This window comes from Arvicola amphibius, chromosome 1 (assembly GCF_903992535.2).
Source record: "Arvicola amphibius chromosome 1, mArvAmp1.2, whole genome shotgun sequence".
NCBI classification, from domain to species: Eukaryota; Metazoa; Chordata; class Mammalia; order Rodentia; family Cricetidae; genus Arvicola; species Arvicola amphibius.
Window position 1 is genome coordinate 114,586,207 of NC_052047.1, and position 14,072 is coordinate 114,600,278.

A 14,072-nucleotide genomic window follows, 5' to 3' on the forward strand; every position below is an offset into this window, starting at 1 on the left:
AGGTTTGTGAGTGTCTGAGATGATAGGAAAATAATTACATGCCCCACTTTACATATGCAAAAGCAATTAACTGTCATTAGTGCCCAGAATTCCTCCCGACTGCCCTGGGAGGTGAGGCAGTGTCATCACTATTCATTAGGAATTAATTAGGCTCTGCGTGGTGATGTCAGCTGTGGACAGAGCCCGGAACTCAGCGCTGCCTTCCTCCGCCCACCGAGGCTGGTGTGTGAGTCTGATATGCCTAATGCCTATGGAATTCACTCCTTCTCACCCCGAGACTCAGGTTCTGTGAAGCGCATGACTTTGGGCAATTCCATTTCTGAACTTCCTAAGGTGGGGATACTGTCCCAGGGCAGAGCAGTGAGGAGGGCCAGCAGACAAAATCTCTGTCACTGTTCTTCACCTGGGACCTCTGGGATTGTATTTAGATGTGTTGTCTGAGAGATTACTACTTTGGAAGGAAAGTTCTTGTCTCCCAGTTTTTTTTTTTCTTCTTGTTTTTAAAGAGCGTAGCTTTTTTTTTTTTTTCCTTACATAAAAATAAAACATCTGGGCTCTTGTGAAGATCACTGTGACCTTCAAGCCATCCAATTCATGGTCAAGCTGAGTGCTATAAATATCTCACTGTGTGATTCCCTTTCTCACCCTTCCCTCCCCCCATGGCTCCCGCCTCTGGCACCTCTGGAGCTAGTGAAGATCTTGACCCTAGCTCTCCTCCACCCACCCCTGCTTCCCCCACCTGCTCCCATTGGCCTTACCAGTTACCCTCTCTCTCCCTTTGAAGAGGTCTTCCCATCACTTTACCTCACTCCTGCTTCCCTTGTAGCTTCGTCTTCTAGCTTTCTCTCTTCTCTATCGGTCCTATCCGGGAGAGAGAGAATGTCAGCAGTTCGAGGTTTCTGAGGAAAGTCACCTTCCTCTTAGGATGCAGACCTAGTTTGTCTCTTGCACATAACCGCTGTAGTTGTTCTCATACTGGCTGATGGGTAGGAAGGACTGTACGCTCTGTCTGGGTGTGTTTCCTGTGACGTGTCTCTAATATGGTGACCCCCCCCCCTGCCATTTTCTGTGGCCTTGTGGATGGCCCCAGGATCTCAAACTTGCCATTCAAGCACTCCATCACTGAGCTCCAGCCAGTGACGGAATGGTTTCTTTTATTGCTTACTATTCAGTGGAAATTTAGTTAGCACGAGTTTGGAGAATGAGCTGTCATGTTATCAAAACATGCTCAGGTCATCTGGGTGATGTTCATTCTGTTATTAACTGTTTGTGTATCAGGCTCTGTGTCATCACTGGGGTGAAGATGTTGGGGTGAGCATAATGGTCCCTTCTGTTGAGTGCATTGGAGTGCAGTTACAGGGCACAGCAACACAGGAACACAAGATGGTGGGTGGATGGATGAATTGGCTTCCTTTGCGGCTGACAGTGGACACTGAGGCACATAGGATGTGGGTCCTGGGTGCTTAGGCAGACTCTAAGTCCAACTCATAGTCTGGCTCCTTTATTCTGTTTTCATAGACGATTAAGATATTGGCTAAAAGAAGGTTTATGAGTTTTCTGGACCCTCACGCTCAGCTGTATTTCATTAACCACAAGGGCTAGTTTTAATGAGGGGGTAAGATGTTTCCATGGTGAGGGCCTCATGGGAATCTGTGAAGGGAATAGCACCTTCTTTTGTCACCTGTCACCCCGTGTAGAGTTGGTGTCAGAGTGCCTGCATTTGCTCTCCCCTCCCTCTGTCCCCAGGCACTTGGAATAGGCTGTGTGGGTCAAGAGCACTTAGGACCCCCCCCCCCCCCCCCATGCTCTTACGAGTCTTCTGAAGTGTTGGTGGGTTCTGAGAAAGGAATGTCATGGTGGGAGGGCGACTGTCTAGCCAATTAGTAGGCTACTTGGATTATTGTTAACAGCTGTGTTTTGAGTATTGCGAGGCTAGGAAATTTCAGGAGACAAGGGACCTACAGGACACTGTTCTTGGTAGAAACTGATGTCCTTTGGACTACAGAACGCATGCACATGTTTTGTTGGTGTCAACCATCTCTCCGTGGAGACACTTGAACCATCTTGCTCAAAAGAATATGGAAAGTATAATTTGCGAGAAAGTTTGAACTAGGGTAAATATTAGGAAAGTGGTTGTCAACAATCTGAAATTTCTGTTTAGTCTTCTGAAGACTTTTAAGACGCAAATCCTTACTAAATTGATTATTCCTCCACTGTCTTCTGTTTTTTTGTAGTATTTTGGCATCATGGCATGCCTTGTCCAGAAAGGGTTGACTGCTTAGTCAGTGAGTGAGGGCACATGGTTTTTCAGATGACAGGACTTTTCCTTGTATTGTTTAATCTCTTGGCAATTGGGTTTCAGCCTCCTTTCCCTCCATGGGTTTTCTGCATTAGGATGGAATTTAATATCTCCATTGTGTGAGAACTTACACTGTAAAAAGATTAACTAATTTAGTCTGAGCCATGTGACTTGTGAGTGAGTCAAGTTTTGAACCAAGAACCCAGTTTGAATGTAACACACACACACACACACACACACACACACACACACTTCATTATGAATTGAGGAAAACTGGATTTTCATATTCAAAAGATGTGTGGAGAAGAGAAGACCTCAACTCTGCAGATAGTCTGAATAATCCATTGTATTTTGTAGTGGTGGTGGTGACCATGTTGGTGGTGATGGTGGTCTCACTAAGTAGCCCTGGTTGGCCTCCATTTCAGGATCCTCCCGTCCCCACCTTTAGATGTGATGGGCTTATGCACTGTACCTGACTTGATTCTTGATTAGATCTTCTTTTTTTTTTTTTTTTTTTGAGACAGGGTTTCCCAGTAGTTTCTAGAGCCTGTCCTGGAACTAGCTCTTGTAGACCAGGCTGGCCTCGAACTCAGAGATCCGCCTGCCTCTGCCTCCGAGTGCTGGGATTAAAGGCGTGCACCACCACTCGGCTTGATTAGATCTTAATGTTGATAATAAGCAGGTGCTTTTCGGTGTGCCTTCAGATCAAGGTGGACTGAGCAGTTACCAGCTCTACATTTGGAGGATGCGTGTTAAGTGTGACTAATATTCTCACAGTCACTAGAGCGACAAGGACAGTTTCCAGGATGAGGTGGCTTTGGAACTGAGGAGTGGAATGCCAGGATGGTTATTTTGGTATCTAGTATGGGGAATTTTCTCAGCCAGCCCTACCAGCCTTGTGATCGGAAACTCTCTGCCCATACAGGGGCTCATCTTACAGTGAGGTTGTAAAACCAAGAACCTGAGTAGCTTTGTAGATTTTATATCTGGTACTTTTTTGGGCTGTGTGCTGCTGTAGGTCCAGAGGAGGTAACTCCATCCTGCTGAGCTCTAGTAGACTAAATTAAGAGAGCCTAATCACGAAGTTCTTCCCTTGCTGCAAATGAATCAAAATGTGGGAGTGTTTAGAGCTGTGTTTGTGCTTCCTGGGTAGATGGATCAATTCATGTGTGTGACTCTTGGCCTTAGATGCAGCTCAAATACTGTCTGCTGTGTCTTTGCTGCTAGTCTTCTGTGTGAGGCCATCCTTGGTGGACAGTTTGGCTAGTGGACAGGCTTCCTTACGGTGGAATCTTCTCCTAAGCATCACCGAGTGGGGCTGTTCCCTGCCTTTTGATTGCAGATGCATTGGTGGGGGTGAGTAGAGTTAAGAAGGTCCATGGTGGGGGGGTTGGGGCTGGAGAGATGGCTCAGTGGTTAAGAGCATTGACTGCTCTTCCAAAGGTCCTGAGTTCAATTCCCAGCAACCACATGGTGGCTCACAACCATCTGTAATGAGATCTGGTGCCCTCTTCTGGCCTGTAGACATACACACAGACAGAATATTGCATACAAAATAAATAAATAAATAAATAAATAAATAAATAAATAAATAAATAAATAAGGTCCACAGGGATCCCAAGGCATGATCAGGCCGGAAGAAATGTCTGGAGGAGAGGATACCTGGAGGATGGGTAGACCTTCAGGGCTGATAGGGTAAAGTCGAGGGAGGAAATGGGTGTTGACCTAATTGGCTGAGCAATTTCGCATACCAGCGTGAAGGTGGAGGTGCTGAAGAGTCCTCCCACTGGTGAGCTCCAGCATGGCCTGTGTGACCGGCTGATGAGATAGATGCTCTTAAGACTTTGGGTGGGGGTTGTTGGTATGTTTTCTTCTGGAGCCTATACTTTTAGTTGCGTAAGAACCTTCTTCCGAGGCCTATGAAGGCCTAGGCCCTCAGCCCTCACTCCCTTGGCTATAGTGGTTGAACACCCACACATCTAATATATATCTCTAAGTTCAGCTTCCTTGAGTGAATTCATTCTGCTGTGATCTGCCTTGGCTTGGGCTATGGTTTTATATGTGTGTGTATTGTTTTGTTTGTTGGGAGAGAGGCTAGCCACTATCAAAGAGTTCCCTCCTAGTCTCGTAATTTCTCCAGTAAGCAATCACTAGGGTGGTTACAGCTTACTTAGCTCAAATTTTATAGTACTCTCAGATCCCAACCCAAAATGTAATCACTTTAAAATTCAGAAGATCCATGAGGCAGGCAGGCACCCAGAGTTCATCTTGGGGCCAGTCACAAAACCCGTTCTTGTTTCATAATTTATACCTTGACATTGGCAAGTTTTGAAGTCCTTTGTAAGCATATGTGTGTTGGCAATGGGCCATCAATATCTTGCTGACATGTTCTGTGAATGATAGCTTAGTGATAAGTTAAAACCAAGCACACCACTTTTTATTTATTTATTTTTTAAATATAAACGCTGCCAAATTGAAGATAGTCAAGGTGAGGAGTCCAAAGCCACCTGTCAGACCACGGGTTGTGCACTGTTCAGAGTTTTGCACCTGGGTTCTGTTGAGATTCACAGGTTGGGGAGAGGATATAGTTGGGAGAGGCAAGGGAAGAAACTCAGTTGTTTGTGCTCAGCTGACAGCACCCCGGAACATGGTCATGCCTTCCTCTTGCTTCTTGTGCAGGGATAGAAGGGGAGCAGCCCTGCTCAGGCACACTGTGACCCCCTTGCCCATCCTTCTCCAGGAGCAGGTCTTCTCCCTCCTTGTTTTGGGGAGCCCTTTGCATTAATGATCTGATGTGGTTTTCACAGAGCGATATTGATATGTTAGTGTACAGCCAGCAGGGAGTACTGGATTAGATCATTTTCACCTTGGTGTCAAGCCAGTGTGACATTTGTTTAGAAAGCTTATCCCCTTGCGACTATAGGGGGCATGTATAATCGAAAGGAATGGCGTTTACATTTTGAAGGAGGGTTTCTTCTGGCTCTGTTATCTTCGCTGCCCAGAAAAATGAAGGAAAGATTGCCCCACAGTTTCCATTATGACTGGAGAGTATGCTGCAGGACCAGCTGCTGCCCCAAGGGGATGGGAACATTCCCATAAGGGTGGCAGGTGTGGAAGGGGACTGTACTGGGCTCTGTTTCATTCAGGGTTAGAGTTTAGGACCCAGTGACCTGACTCCACAGGGTAGGAGCCCCAAAGATGAATGTTCAAGATCTCGAACAACTGGCATCACTGACTCAGGATGAGTAGCTACAGCACTAGAGTAATCTCAGTTCTCCTGTCCCCAACTCTTGCATGAGCTTGCATTGAGATGGTTTGACATTTCACTTACAATGCCAATTTTTAGAGTGAAGCTGACATCTCTCCCTTCCCTTCCCCTCCCCTCCTCTCCCCTCTCCTCCCTCCCCTCCCCTCTCCTCCCTCCCCTCCCTTCCCCTCCTCTCCCCTCCACTCCCCTCCTCTTTTCCTCTTTTCAAGACAGGGTTTCTCTGTATAACAGCTTTAGCTGTGCTGCTCCCCTCCCCTCCCCTCCTCTTTTCTCCTCTCCCCACCACTCCCCTCCTCTTTTCCTCTTTTCAAGACAGGGTTTCTCTGTATAACAGCTTTAGCTGTGCTGTAACTAGCTCTGTAGACCAGGCTGGCCTCGAAGCCTGCCTCTGCTTCCTGAATGCTAGGATTAAAGGTGTGCGCCACCACCCCTCAACTACTTTATGTTCTTATAAACTTGCTCTGCTATGGGTATTTGACTGTCCTTGAATATGCCACCGCTCGTAGGGTATGGGCTCTTAGTAAAAGGTTCTCAAGTGAGCCTTGCAGCTGTAGCTCTGAGTGCTCTCGCCTTCTCAGGCGAGACTTTGCTCTCATCCAGGAAGACCACCTGACTCCAGCCAGTCATTAATGTTTTTGTAGGGTGCTTTAACATGACACACAGTGAATGAAATCATCTGGGATCTCAGAATTCCGTATTCTTTACCAGGAGTTATTGCCCACGCAACACTAGCCACCTAGTGGAGCACTGGAGCAGTGTGTTGATGGTGATCCCGGCCTTATACTATTTTATGATTTCTCTTTTAGGTTTGTTTCCTTGAAAAGGCTCCAGGCTTCGGCTTGGAAAACCCAACCGCCAAAATTGAGCCCAGCAGCTGGAGCGGCAGCGAGAGCCCTGCCGAAAACATGGAAAGGATGAGCGACTCGGCGGATAAGCCGATTGACAACGATGCGGAGGGGGTCTGGAGCCCTGACATCGAGCAGAGCTTTCAGGAGGCCCTGGCCATCTATCCGCCGTGCGGCAGGAGGAAAATCATCTTATCAGACGAAGGCAAAATGTATGGTAAGTGGCCTGGAACATTCCTTCCAGGGGCTGCAGCCTGCTGTGGTGGGAGGGGACGCTCTTTGGAGGACGACAATTGGATATCCCAGGGACCAGGCTCCACTACAGAGGAGTGTTGATAAGGGATACTGGGATAGCATCCCTTTGGGGTTTTCTTTTTCTTCATGCTTGACAGGCCTTCTGGCAGATGCTATCAAGGTCCAGGTGCCATGGTGGCATTCATGCAGGAGGGAACGAGTTCTTCAGCACACAACCTCTGTCTCAAGGGAGCCTTGCCATCTAGCTCCACATAGCTAGTGTTAGGAATGGGACCGAGTCTCTTGAATCCTTCCCACCCTTGTGGGAAAAGCCTGTGATGAAGATTTCTATATGAAATTTAATTTTATTGGCTAGGGATGTGGCTCGGATGGTAGAGTGCTTGCCTGGCAGCACAGAACGCAAGGTTTAATCCACAGCTCTTGGGAAACTAGGCATGGTTGTGCACACCCTGTAATCCTAACACTCAGGAAGTAGAGGCAGGAGGACCAGAAGTTCTGGGTCATCCTTGGCTATACAGAAAATTCTGGCCAGCCTGGACTACATGAGACCCTGTTTCAACACTATGCCCCTCTACAAAAACAATTTCAAATCCCTCACTGAACTGGACAGATAAAACACACATGTGGGCTTGATTATCTTGTGTTGACTCTTGCAGTTGAATAGCCAGCTGAGATGCTGTTGTCTCTCGTACCAGCTTCACCCTTCCCGGGTGAAGTCCTCTAAGCATGTTCTGAAGGGTGCCACATGAAGCTGAGGAAGGCAAGCCTAGCTCTCCAAATGGCTCGGGATGCCAGCAGCAGCAGCAGCATGCATCCATGCCCTAGCTAGTATGATGCTTGCCTCCACAGTGCTGGGGTGCCCTCTCTCCTTTCCCAGAATGCTTCCAGCTGCCGACCTGCACTTTTTGGCTGCCCACCTTAGAGGAAGCAGATGGCAGGTGGTTGCCTGTACATAGTGCTTGTCTAATTGAGTTGACAGAGTTTGTGTTGTCACCAAGTCTAAAGAGATGCAAACAGCATAAATTCCAAGAACACCAGCTCGTCAGCTCCCCAAGGCCGTTAACTCAACAGAAGAGTGATTTATTCTCAGCAATCCTGACTATTTCTGTAATAGGATGTTGTACCTTTAACCCTGCGCTTCTCTAGCAGGGGCCCGAGGAGGCTGTGCTCAGACCAGCAAAGACTGCTGGAGAGAAAGCAGATGGTGGCACAGCTGCCACCAGCTGTGCCCCGCCTGCCCTCCCCCTTCACCACGGATGATGTAATGGAAACAAAGACACTTTTGCTTTCTGTGGCACTGAGCCTCTCAGCCTGTCATGCACCCGGGAGTGAGAACCCAAACTTGTGGCATTTGTTTTAGGCTCTTGTGAGTCTTGTTGTAGCCAAAGAATCCTCTTTGTATCTACGGTAGCGAAGCTGGGCCAAAACGGCTCAGCTGCTGTGGGTGGATGGTTTCGGGGCCTTAGGTGTCCTGAGTTCTTTCTTCCCTTGCTTCCCTTTCCTTGGCTGTCATTTGAAGATGACTTTGTTACATGTGGTGAAGTGTAGCTTTGGGACATTGCATGTGCAGTTCCCACTCATTTACTCAGAAATTGTTTTCATCTAAATTAATGATGTAACTGGATTTGGTAGTTATACCTATCATCCCAACACTCAGGAGGCTAAGGCAGGAGAGTAAGTGGGGGGTTTAGGGCTAGCCTGGGCTACTAGTGAGACCATGCCCCAGAAAAAACTACATTTTATTTTTTTCTTCATTGAGTTTTTCCTTTGTGAATAGTTGGCCACTTTGCCTGTAACTCAATTGTAAACTTTTTATGTGAAAATGATTTTTAAGATCTCTTATTGGGAACTGAACCACGGAAGCTTCTTCAGATGTGAGCTGTTCGATCAACAGTTAACCTGCTCACTTTTGCCCTTGATGATGTCTAGTTTTGAGCTCCTGGGAAACGTGGTCAAATAAATGATGACCACAGGTCCTTGGGGATTTGCCACGTTGGACATTGTGGTTTCGGGGCTTGGAATTTACCCGAGTGATTGGAGATTGGTTAAGCTTGATGCAGGCTGAGGGGCATGTCTGTATCACCAGGGTACTTCCCAGTTGTTCCTGTTTTGGGAAGGGTTTCTTCTTCCTTAAGTCAACACTATCCAATTATTGTCTGTGTTGGTAGCCAGCCAGGTTTAAAACGAGGCAGCCCTTTGAGGGAGCAGCTTCAGGAATCACAGCTCAGTAGGGAGACAAGTCTGGGAGTGGTTGTGGGTTTTCACAGGGAAGAGAGTGCACAGCCTGCAGGATTTTGTTTCCTGACTGGGGGGCAAGAGGTGGGTTTTCTGCATTGAACGTGCAATATCCTGGTCTTTCCGTCCGCAGAGGAGACTCTTCCCCTCAGCTCTTCTTTGTGCTTGTGACAGAATGCCTCCTGCTGTTTTGGAGGGAAGTGTGGTAGTTCCTGGACGGGGGTGGGGGGGGGGGGGGTGGAGACTGGATCCCCCATTTCACTGGAGTTGCCTCTGCCCTGCCAGGGACTTTGAGAGTAGAGAAAGTTGACTTTTCACAGTGATAACCTCAGCCACTTGGGAACAGAGTCATGTGAGCTAGTGTCAGATCAGAGTCCCCTTTGTGATTAAGCTTTCGCCATCCTATACGCGAGTCAGAACTTAGTTGGACCAGGAACCAGCAGTCCCTGAGAGCTTTGGAAAGAATTGCACCGAGAGTGTCTGGGGTTCCATGCAGTCGCTCAAAGCCATGTCCAAGTGAAACACCTGCCGTGTTTTCCTTAAGGATATTATTCCTCCATGTCTGAGCGTTTGTAGAGTTCTTTGTCTTGTCACTAGTAACACTGGAAGAAGCAAGGCCCTTTGATTTATTTTAGTTAATGAGATTTCCATCGTGGTTAGCAGGAGAGTAAACAGAAAGTTCTTTGTGATGAGCTTCCCTCCCTTGGAGGAGGAGATGGCTTAATTTTTTGTTAACCGTGAACTTCTTATGGGCAGCCGAGGCTGTGGTTCTGGCCGCTGTGTGCCTGGCTGTGCTCCTGGTGTACATTGCTTATTCTCAGGTGCCGCCTCTGGTGTTGCTCTAAAGGCACACAAGCCTTTCTCTCTTTAGCTCTGCCCTTCATTTCTTATCCTATGTTTGCATAGCTGTGTGTTTCTGATAGGTAGTGGGGGAGGAGGGGATAGGAACAAAGTTTTTAGTGAACACACTTGTCTGAAATTGGATTTCAGGGGAGTACACACCCTAGTGAAATCAACAAAGCGAAGTACTGATCATGGGAGTACTTGCTTCTGTGTCCTCTGGAGCTGAAGATACCAGTCTGACAGTGTGGTCGGATGTCCTTGGAATCCTGCAGGGCTTGGGACAGGAACCCGTTTGCAGTGACTGTCAGCCTAGAGGCAGACAGGTGCAGCACCTTAGCAGTTTAGACTCTGTCATTAATCCGAATGGTGGCCCTGCGCTTTTAGGTCTCAGGCTTCGGGCAAGTCACCTTGGTTCTCTGTGTCTCAAAGGCTAGAGCTGCAAAGGGGAGTGTTACATAGATCCAACTTCAGAGGATTGTTGTGAAAATTAACTGAAGCGACTGTGATCTGGTGTCGTACACCGTGATTGAAAAACATCGTGCATACGAGTGTTAAGTATTTGTGAACTGAAGACGCGGCAGAGGCTCTCTATGTTATTTCTAGCTAACATCCCTAAGAGCTCTCTGAGGTGCTGTGATGAGGGGGCTGGGCAGGGAAGGACAGCGAAGCTCTAGTTGTGATGTCTAGAAAGTTTCAGGTCCAGGTCTGTCTAGCTCTAAAGCCTGGGCTGCTCCTGCTCTGCCTCCCATCCTTCCTTGGTAGAAGCCATTGCACGTCAGTGCAGCAGGTCAGCACTGAGCACCAGCTGTATGCACACCAGCTGTATGCCAGTCTCCTGCTTGTGGTTGCCAGGACGACGGCAGGGAACCAGACGGACACAGCCAGAGCCCCTGACCTCATGGAGCTCTCACAAGTTCGCTTGCCGACAACTGACCCGAGGTCAGGGCTGGGTGCCAGAGATTTCTGGGAAGTCTGAGGACGCTTTGAAGATGGTCACCTTCCACTTAGCCTTTTGAAGCTTGTTCTTGGCTACCAAAGTCTAGGACACCTGGCCTGTTGCTGGCAGGAAGAGAACACAGCAGGGAGGGTCCAGATCACAAGGCTGGCCCTGATGCTGGCCAGAAAGATGTCTGGAAGGTTCTAGTGTCCTAGGACGCTGCAGGCTGACTGGGCACAGCCACTGCTAGGCAGCGACTTTCTCCTGTGAGCAGATAGATGCCTCTAGCCTCCTTGAGAATAGCTGGGTGGGGGGCAGCTCCCCCTATTCCCCCCCCCAGCTTTTTAAAGTGTGGTGCTGGGGATTGAGGCCAGGACCTCATGCATGTAAGATGAGGATTCTGGCTGGATGGTGATGGCGCATGCCTTTAATCCCAACACTTTGGAGGCGGACGCAGGCGGATCTCAGTGAGTTCAAGGCCAGTTTGATCTACAGAGTGAGTTCAAGGACACCCAGGACGGTTACACAGAGAAATCCTGTCTTGAAAAACCAAAAAACAAGCAAACAAACAAAAGGCGAGTATTCTGTCAAGTGAGTTATATCCCCAGTTGTATGTGGGGGTGTCTTTTCTTGTGGGATATTAGACCAGCTGGTCAGTTCTGGAGAGCTAGCTAGTCCATGAAGACAGTCAAGATGTATGTGCGCTTCTCCGCCATTTCTGACTGTGTCTTGCCAGACATGAACAGAATTTGGGATTGCTTTCTGGCCCATTTTTTCAAGAGAAAGGGGCTTGCTCAGTGAGTCAGAACATCTGCCCAGGGGCATCAGAATGAGTGCACATGGGTGAATACAACTGTGTACCAGTCAGACAGCTAGAGGGCCCAATGCTGGCAATCTCGAGGCTCTGCCCAGCCCCGAGAGCTGTTTAAGGAGAGGCTGGACTGTCTGTTGTGCTTCCGCGGGAAAACTCCTTTCATGGCTCATTTTGGGGTTGAAGAAGGTGTTTGAGTCTGTGGAGCGCCCAGAGACTATGGTATGTAAACGATTACATACAGACAATGCCTACAGTCGCTGGTTCTTCGGAAAGTGTAACTTGGGTCCTGAGTTGAACATATTCTTGCTAGTTCTCCATCTGTCGTTTCAAGATGATTGGTTAATGAATGATGCACAAAAAGCTTTACCGTGGAACAGTCAGGAAACAGGGACTCTGCGTGCTTCCTGGAGGCCTTTTGTAGGGTCAGAGGCACTGAAGTTTCCTCAGTGCTTTTCGCTTGTGCTCTCAGAGCCTCTGCTGTGGGGAGAAAAGGTAGAAAAGGGGGAGAGAAGAGAAAGGAGTTTGCTTATTTTGCATAGATGAAGGCAGAAGACCATTGTTCTTTGCAGCATGTGTTAGCAATACTTGAAGGATTAGGTAGGAATTCCAATCTAAATGGGGACACAGGGGAGCCAGGGTGAGTTCTGGGTTCCTCGCTGTGGATGAGTAACAGGGGATTTTTTTGCCAGCTTAGTTCCTGTGAGATAGCCTGTATCGTCAGTATTTTGATTGGGAAATCATGGGATGGGGGTGGGGGGAAGGCATGTAGACCTTTATTCCCAAGGTGTGTGGCTTAGTAATGAATCATGAGGGAGGAAAAGGAAAAAAAAATGCTAAGTCATTCTCAAATTCTTCTGCTTCTTAAGGTCTTTGCCATGGCAATGGGCAGTCGGGAGTCAGAAGGTAGATTTAGAAGTCAGTCCTTGGAGACCCGCGGTGTGCTCCGACCAGAGTGGGGAGGGACCATGTATAGGGAGGAATGAAAGCTGATGTACTGGTTTAGAATGCTATTTGTTTAGTTCTTCTAACAACTCAATGACAAAGGAGCTCTAGGAATCTCCATTTTGTAGCTGAGGAAGCTTGAGATCACCAGCAAGGTCAGGTTATTTTTTTTCAAGGTCACACTGTGGAGTGGACATTTCCAGCCAGGTCAGTCAATACGATTAAGTAGAAGTATATTTTGTTGTTGAGGCACACAGTCAAGTGTTGGGGAGGTAAGGTGTGGGGAGGGAGGAGAGAAAACGATTGGGAATTTCCATACGTGTATTTCAAAGTAGATGAGTGGGCAAGTGAGAATGAGGGAGAGACAGTTATCTGCTCTAACTTTGTTTTTTTTTTATATTTATTTATTTATTATGTATACAATATTCTGTTTGTGTGTATACCTGCAGGCCAGAAGAGGGCACCAGACCCCATTACAGATGGTTGTGAGCCACCATATGGTTGCTGGGAATTGAACTCAGGACCTTTGGAAGAGCAGGCAATGCTCTTAACCTCTGAGCCATCTCTCCAGCCGCCTCTGCTCTAACTTTGAATTTTGGGAAGAGAAACACTTAAGGGTTTTCTTTGGATTATAGGCCCCTTCTGGCCAAAGATGGTGAAGGCATATTTGTAGGTAGTTGCAGGGTGGTGACAGGTGACTTTATACAGGATCAGTCTTGTTCAGGGTGGTATAGCTGTAGACCTTGGAAGGTAACTTCACGTGATCTGTGGAGCCTTAATTCAGAATGGCAGGGTAGAAAGGGGAGAGTTTCTTACCATGGAAGAGCGTGAGTCTGAGCAGGGAAATGAGGATGGTACCTGGGCAGGTGGTATAAACCACACTGCCACTGTAGCCGGGTACTGTATTGAGGAGGGCATGTCAGGCACTCATTCTGAGGAGAGTGAGACCTCTGCAGTGTTTCAGGAGAGGTGACATGACTCATCCTGTGTGTTACGAAGCCACCTCTTCAGGCAAAGATGAGTTCAGTACCTCGTACGGTTTTCCATTGGCATTGGAGCCGACGCTGGAGTGTGGGTCTTGCATACGGGGAAGTTTCCAGGGCGGAACCCACAGAACTGGCTGATCAGAAGTGATTTGTAGGAGAATGGGAGGTTTATGTTGGGGTTCTCCTCCTGGGGGATGGAGAGGTAGGTGGACTATGAAATAAGATGGGGAGTGGAGACAGGAGAGGCAGGTTTGGGAGAGGATGGGCATGAGGTGCCTTGCATCATAGACTTGTCCCAGGTATCTGTCCTTGTGGCTTGCACAATGGGGTGTTGGAAACTCAGGCCTAGAGCTCAGTTCAGAGATGCTCACAGAGAAGTGCGCCCTCATTCTTCAGGAGTAGTGGTGGTGGCTTATGTTGCCTGGTTAACAGTTTAGCAAGGCCAAAACTGGCATGGGTTAAAAAACATGATTAGGTGTGTGTATTGTGCAGTGCACACACGTATGTAGAGCTTAGAGAATAACTTGGCAACAGTCATTTCTTCCTTCCATGTCTGGGTTCCAGTCACCCAACTCACTCAGGTCCCCAGGGTTGGGAGGGGACAAGTATCTTTACTTGCTGAATTATTTTCAGGCTCCTCATCTAGAT

The 14,072-nt window shown here is 47.9% G+C and overlaps 1 protein-coding gene across 4 annotated transcripts in view; it reads left to right on the plus strand.

The window, feature by feature from the left end:
* Window positions 1–14,072, plus strand: part of Tead1 (TEA domain transcription factor 1) — a 225,217-nt gene that overhangs the window by 72,753 nt on the left and 138,392 nt on the right. For all 4 annotated transcript variants that reach the window (XM_038318641.1, XM_038318679.1, XM_038318623.1 and 1 more), the window contains exon 2: window positions 6,374–6,629. In XM_038318641.1, the coding sequence (XP_038174569.1) occupies window positions 6,473–6,629 (157 nt within the window). In that variant the 5' untranslated portion in view covers window positions 6,374–6,472. The remainder of the gene's footprint in view (window positions 1–6,373; window positions 6,630–14,072) is intronic.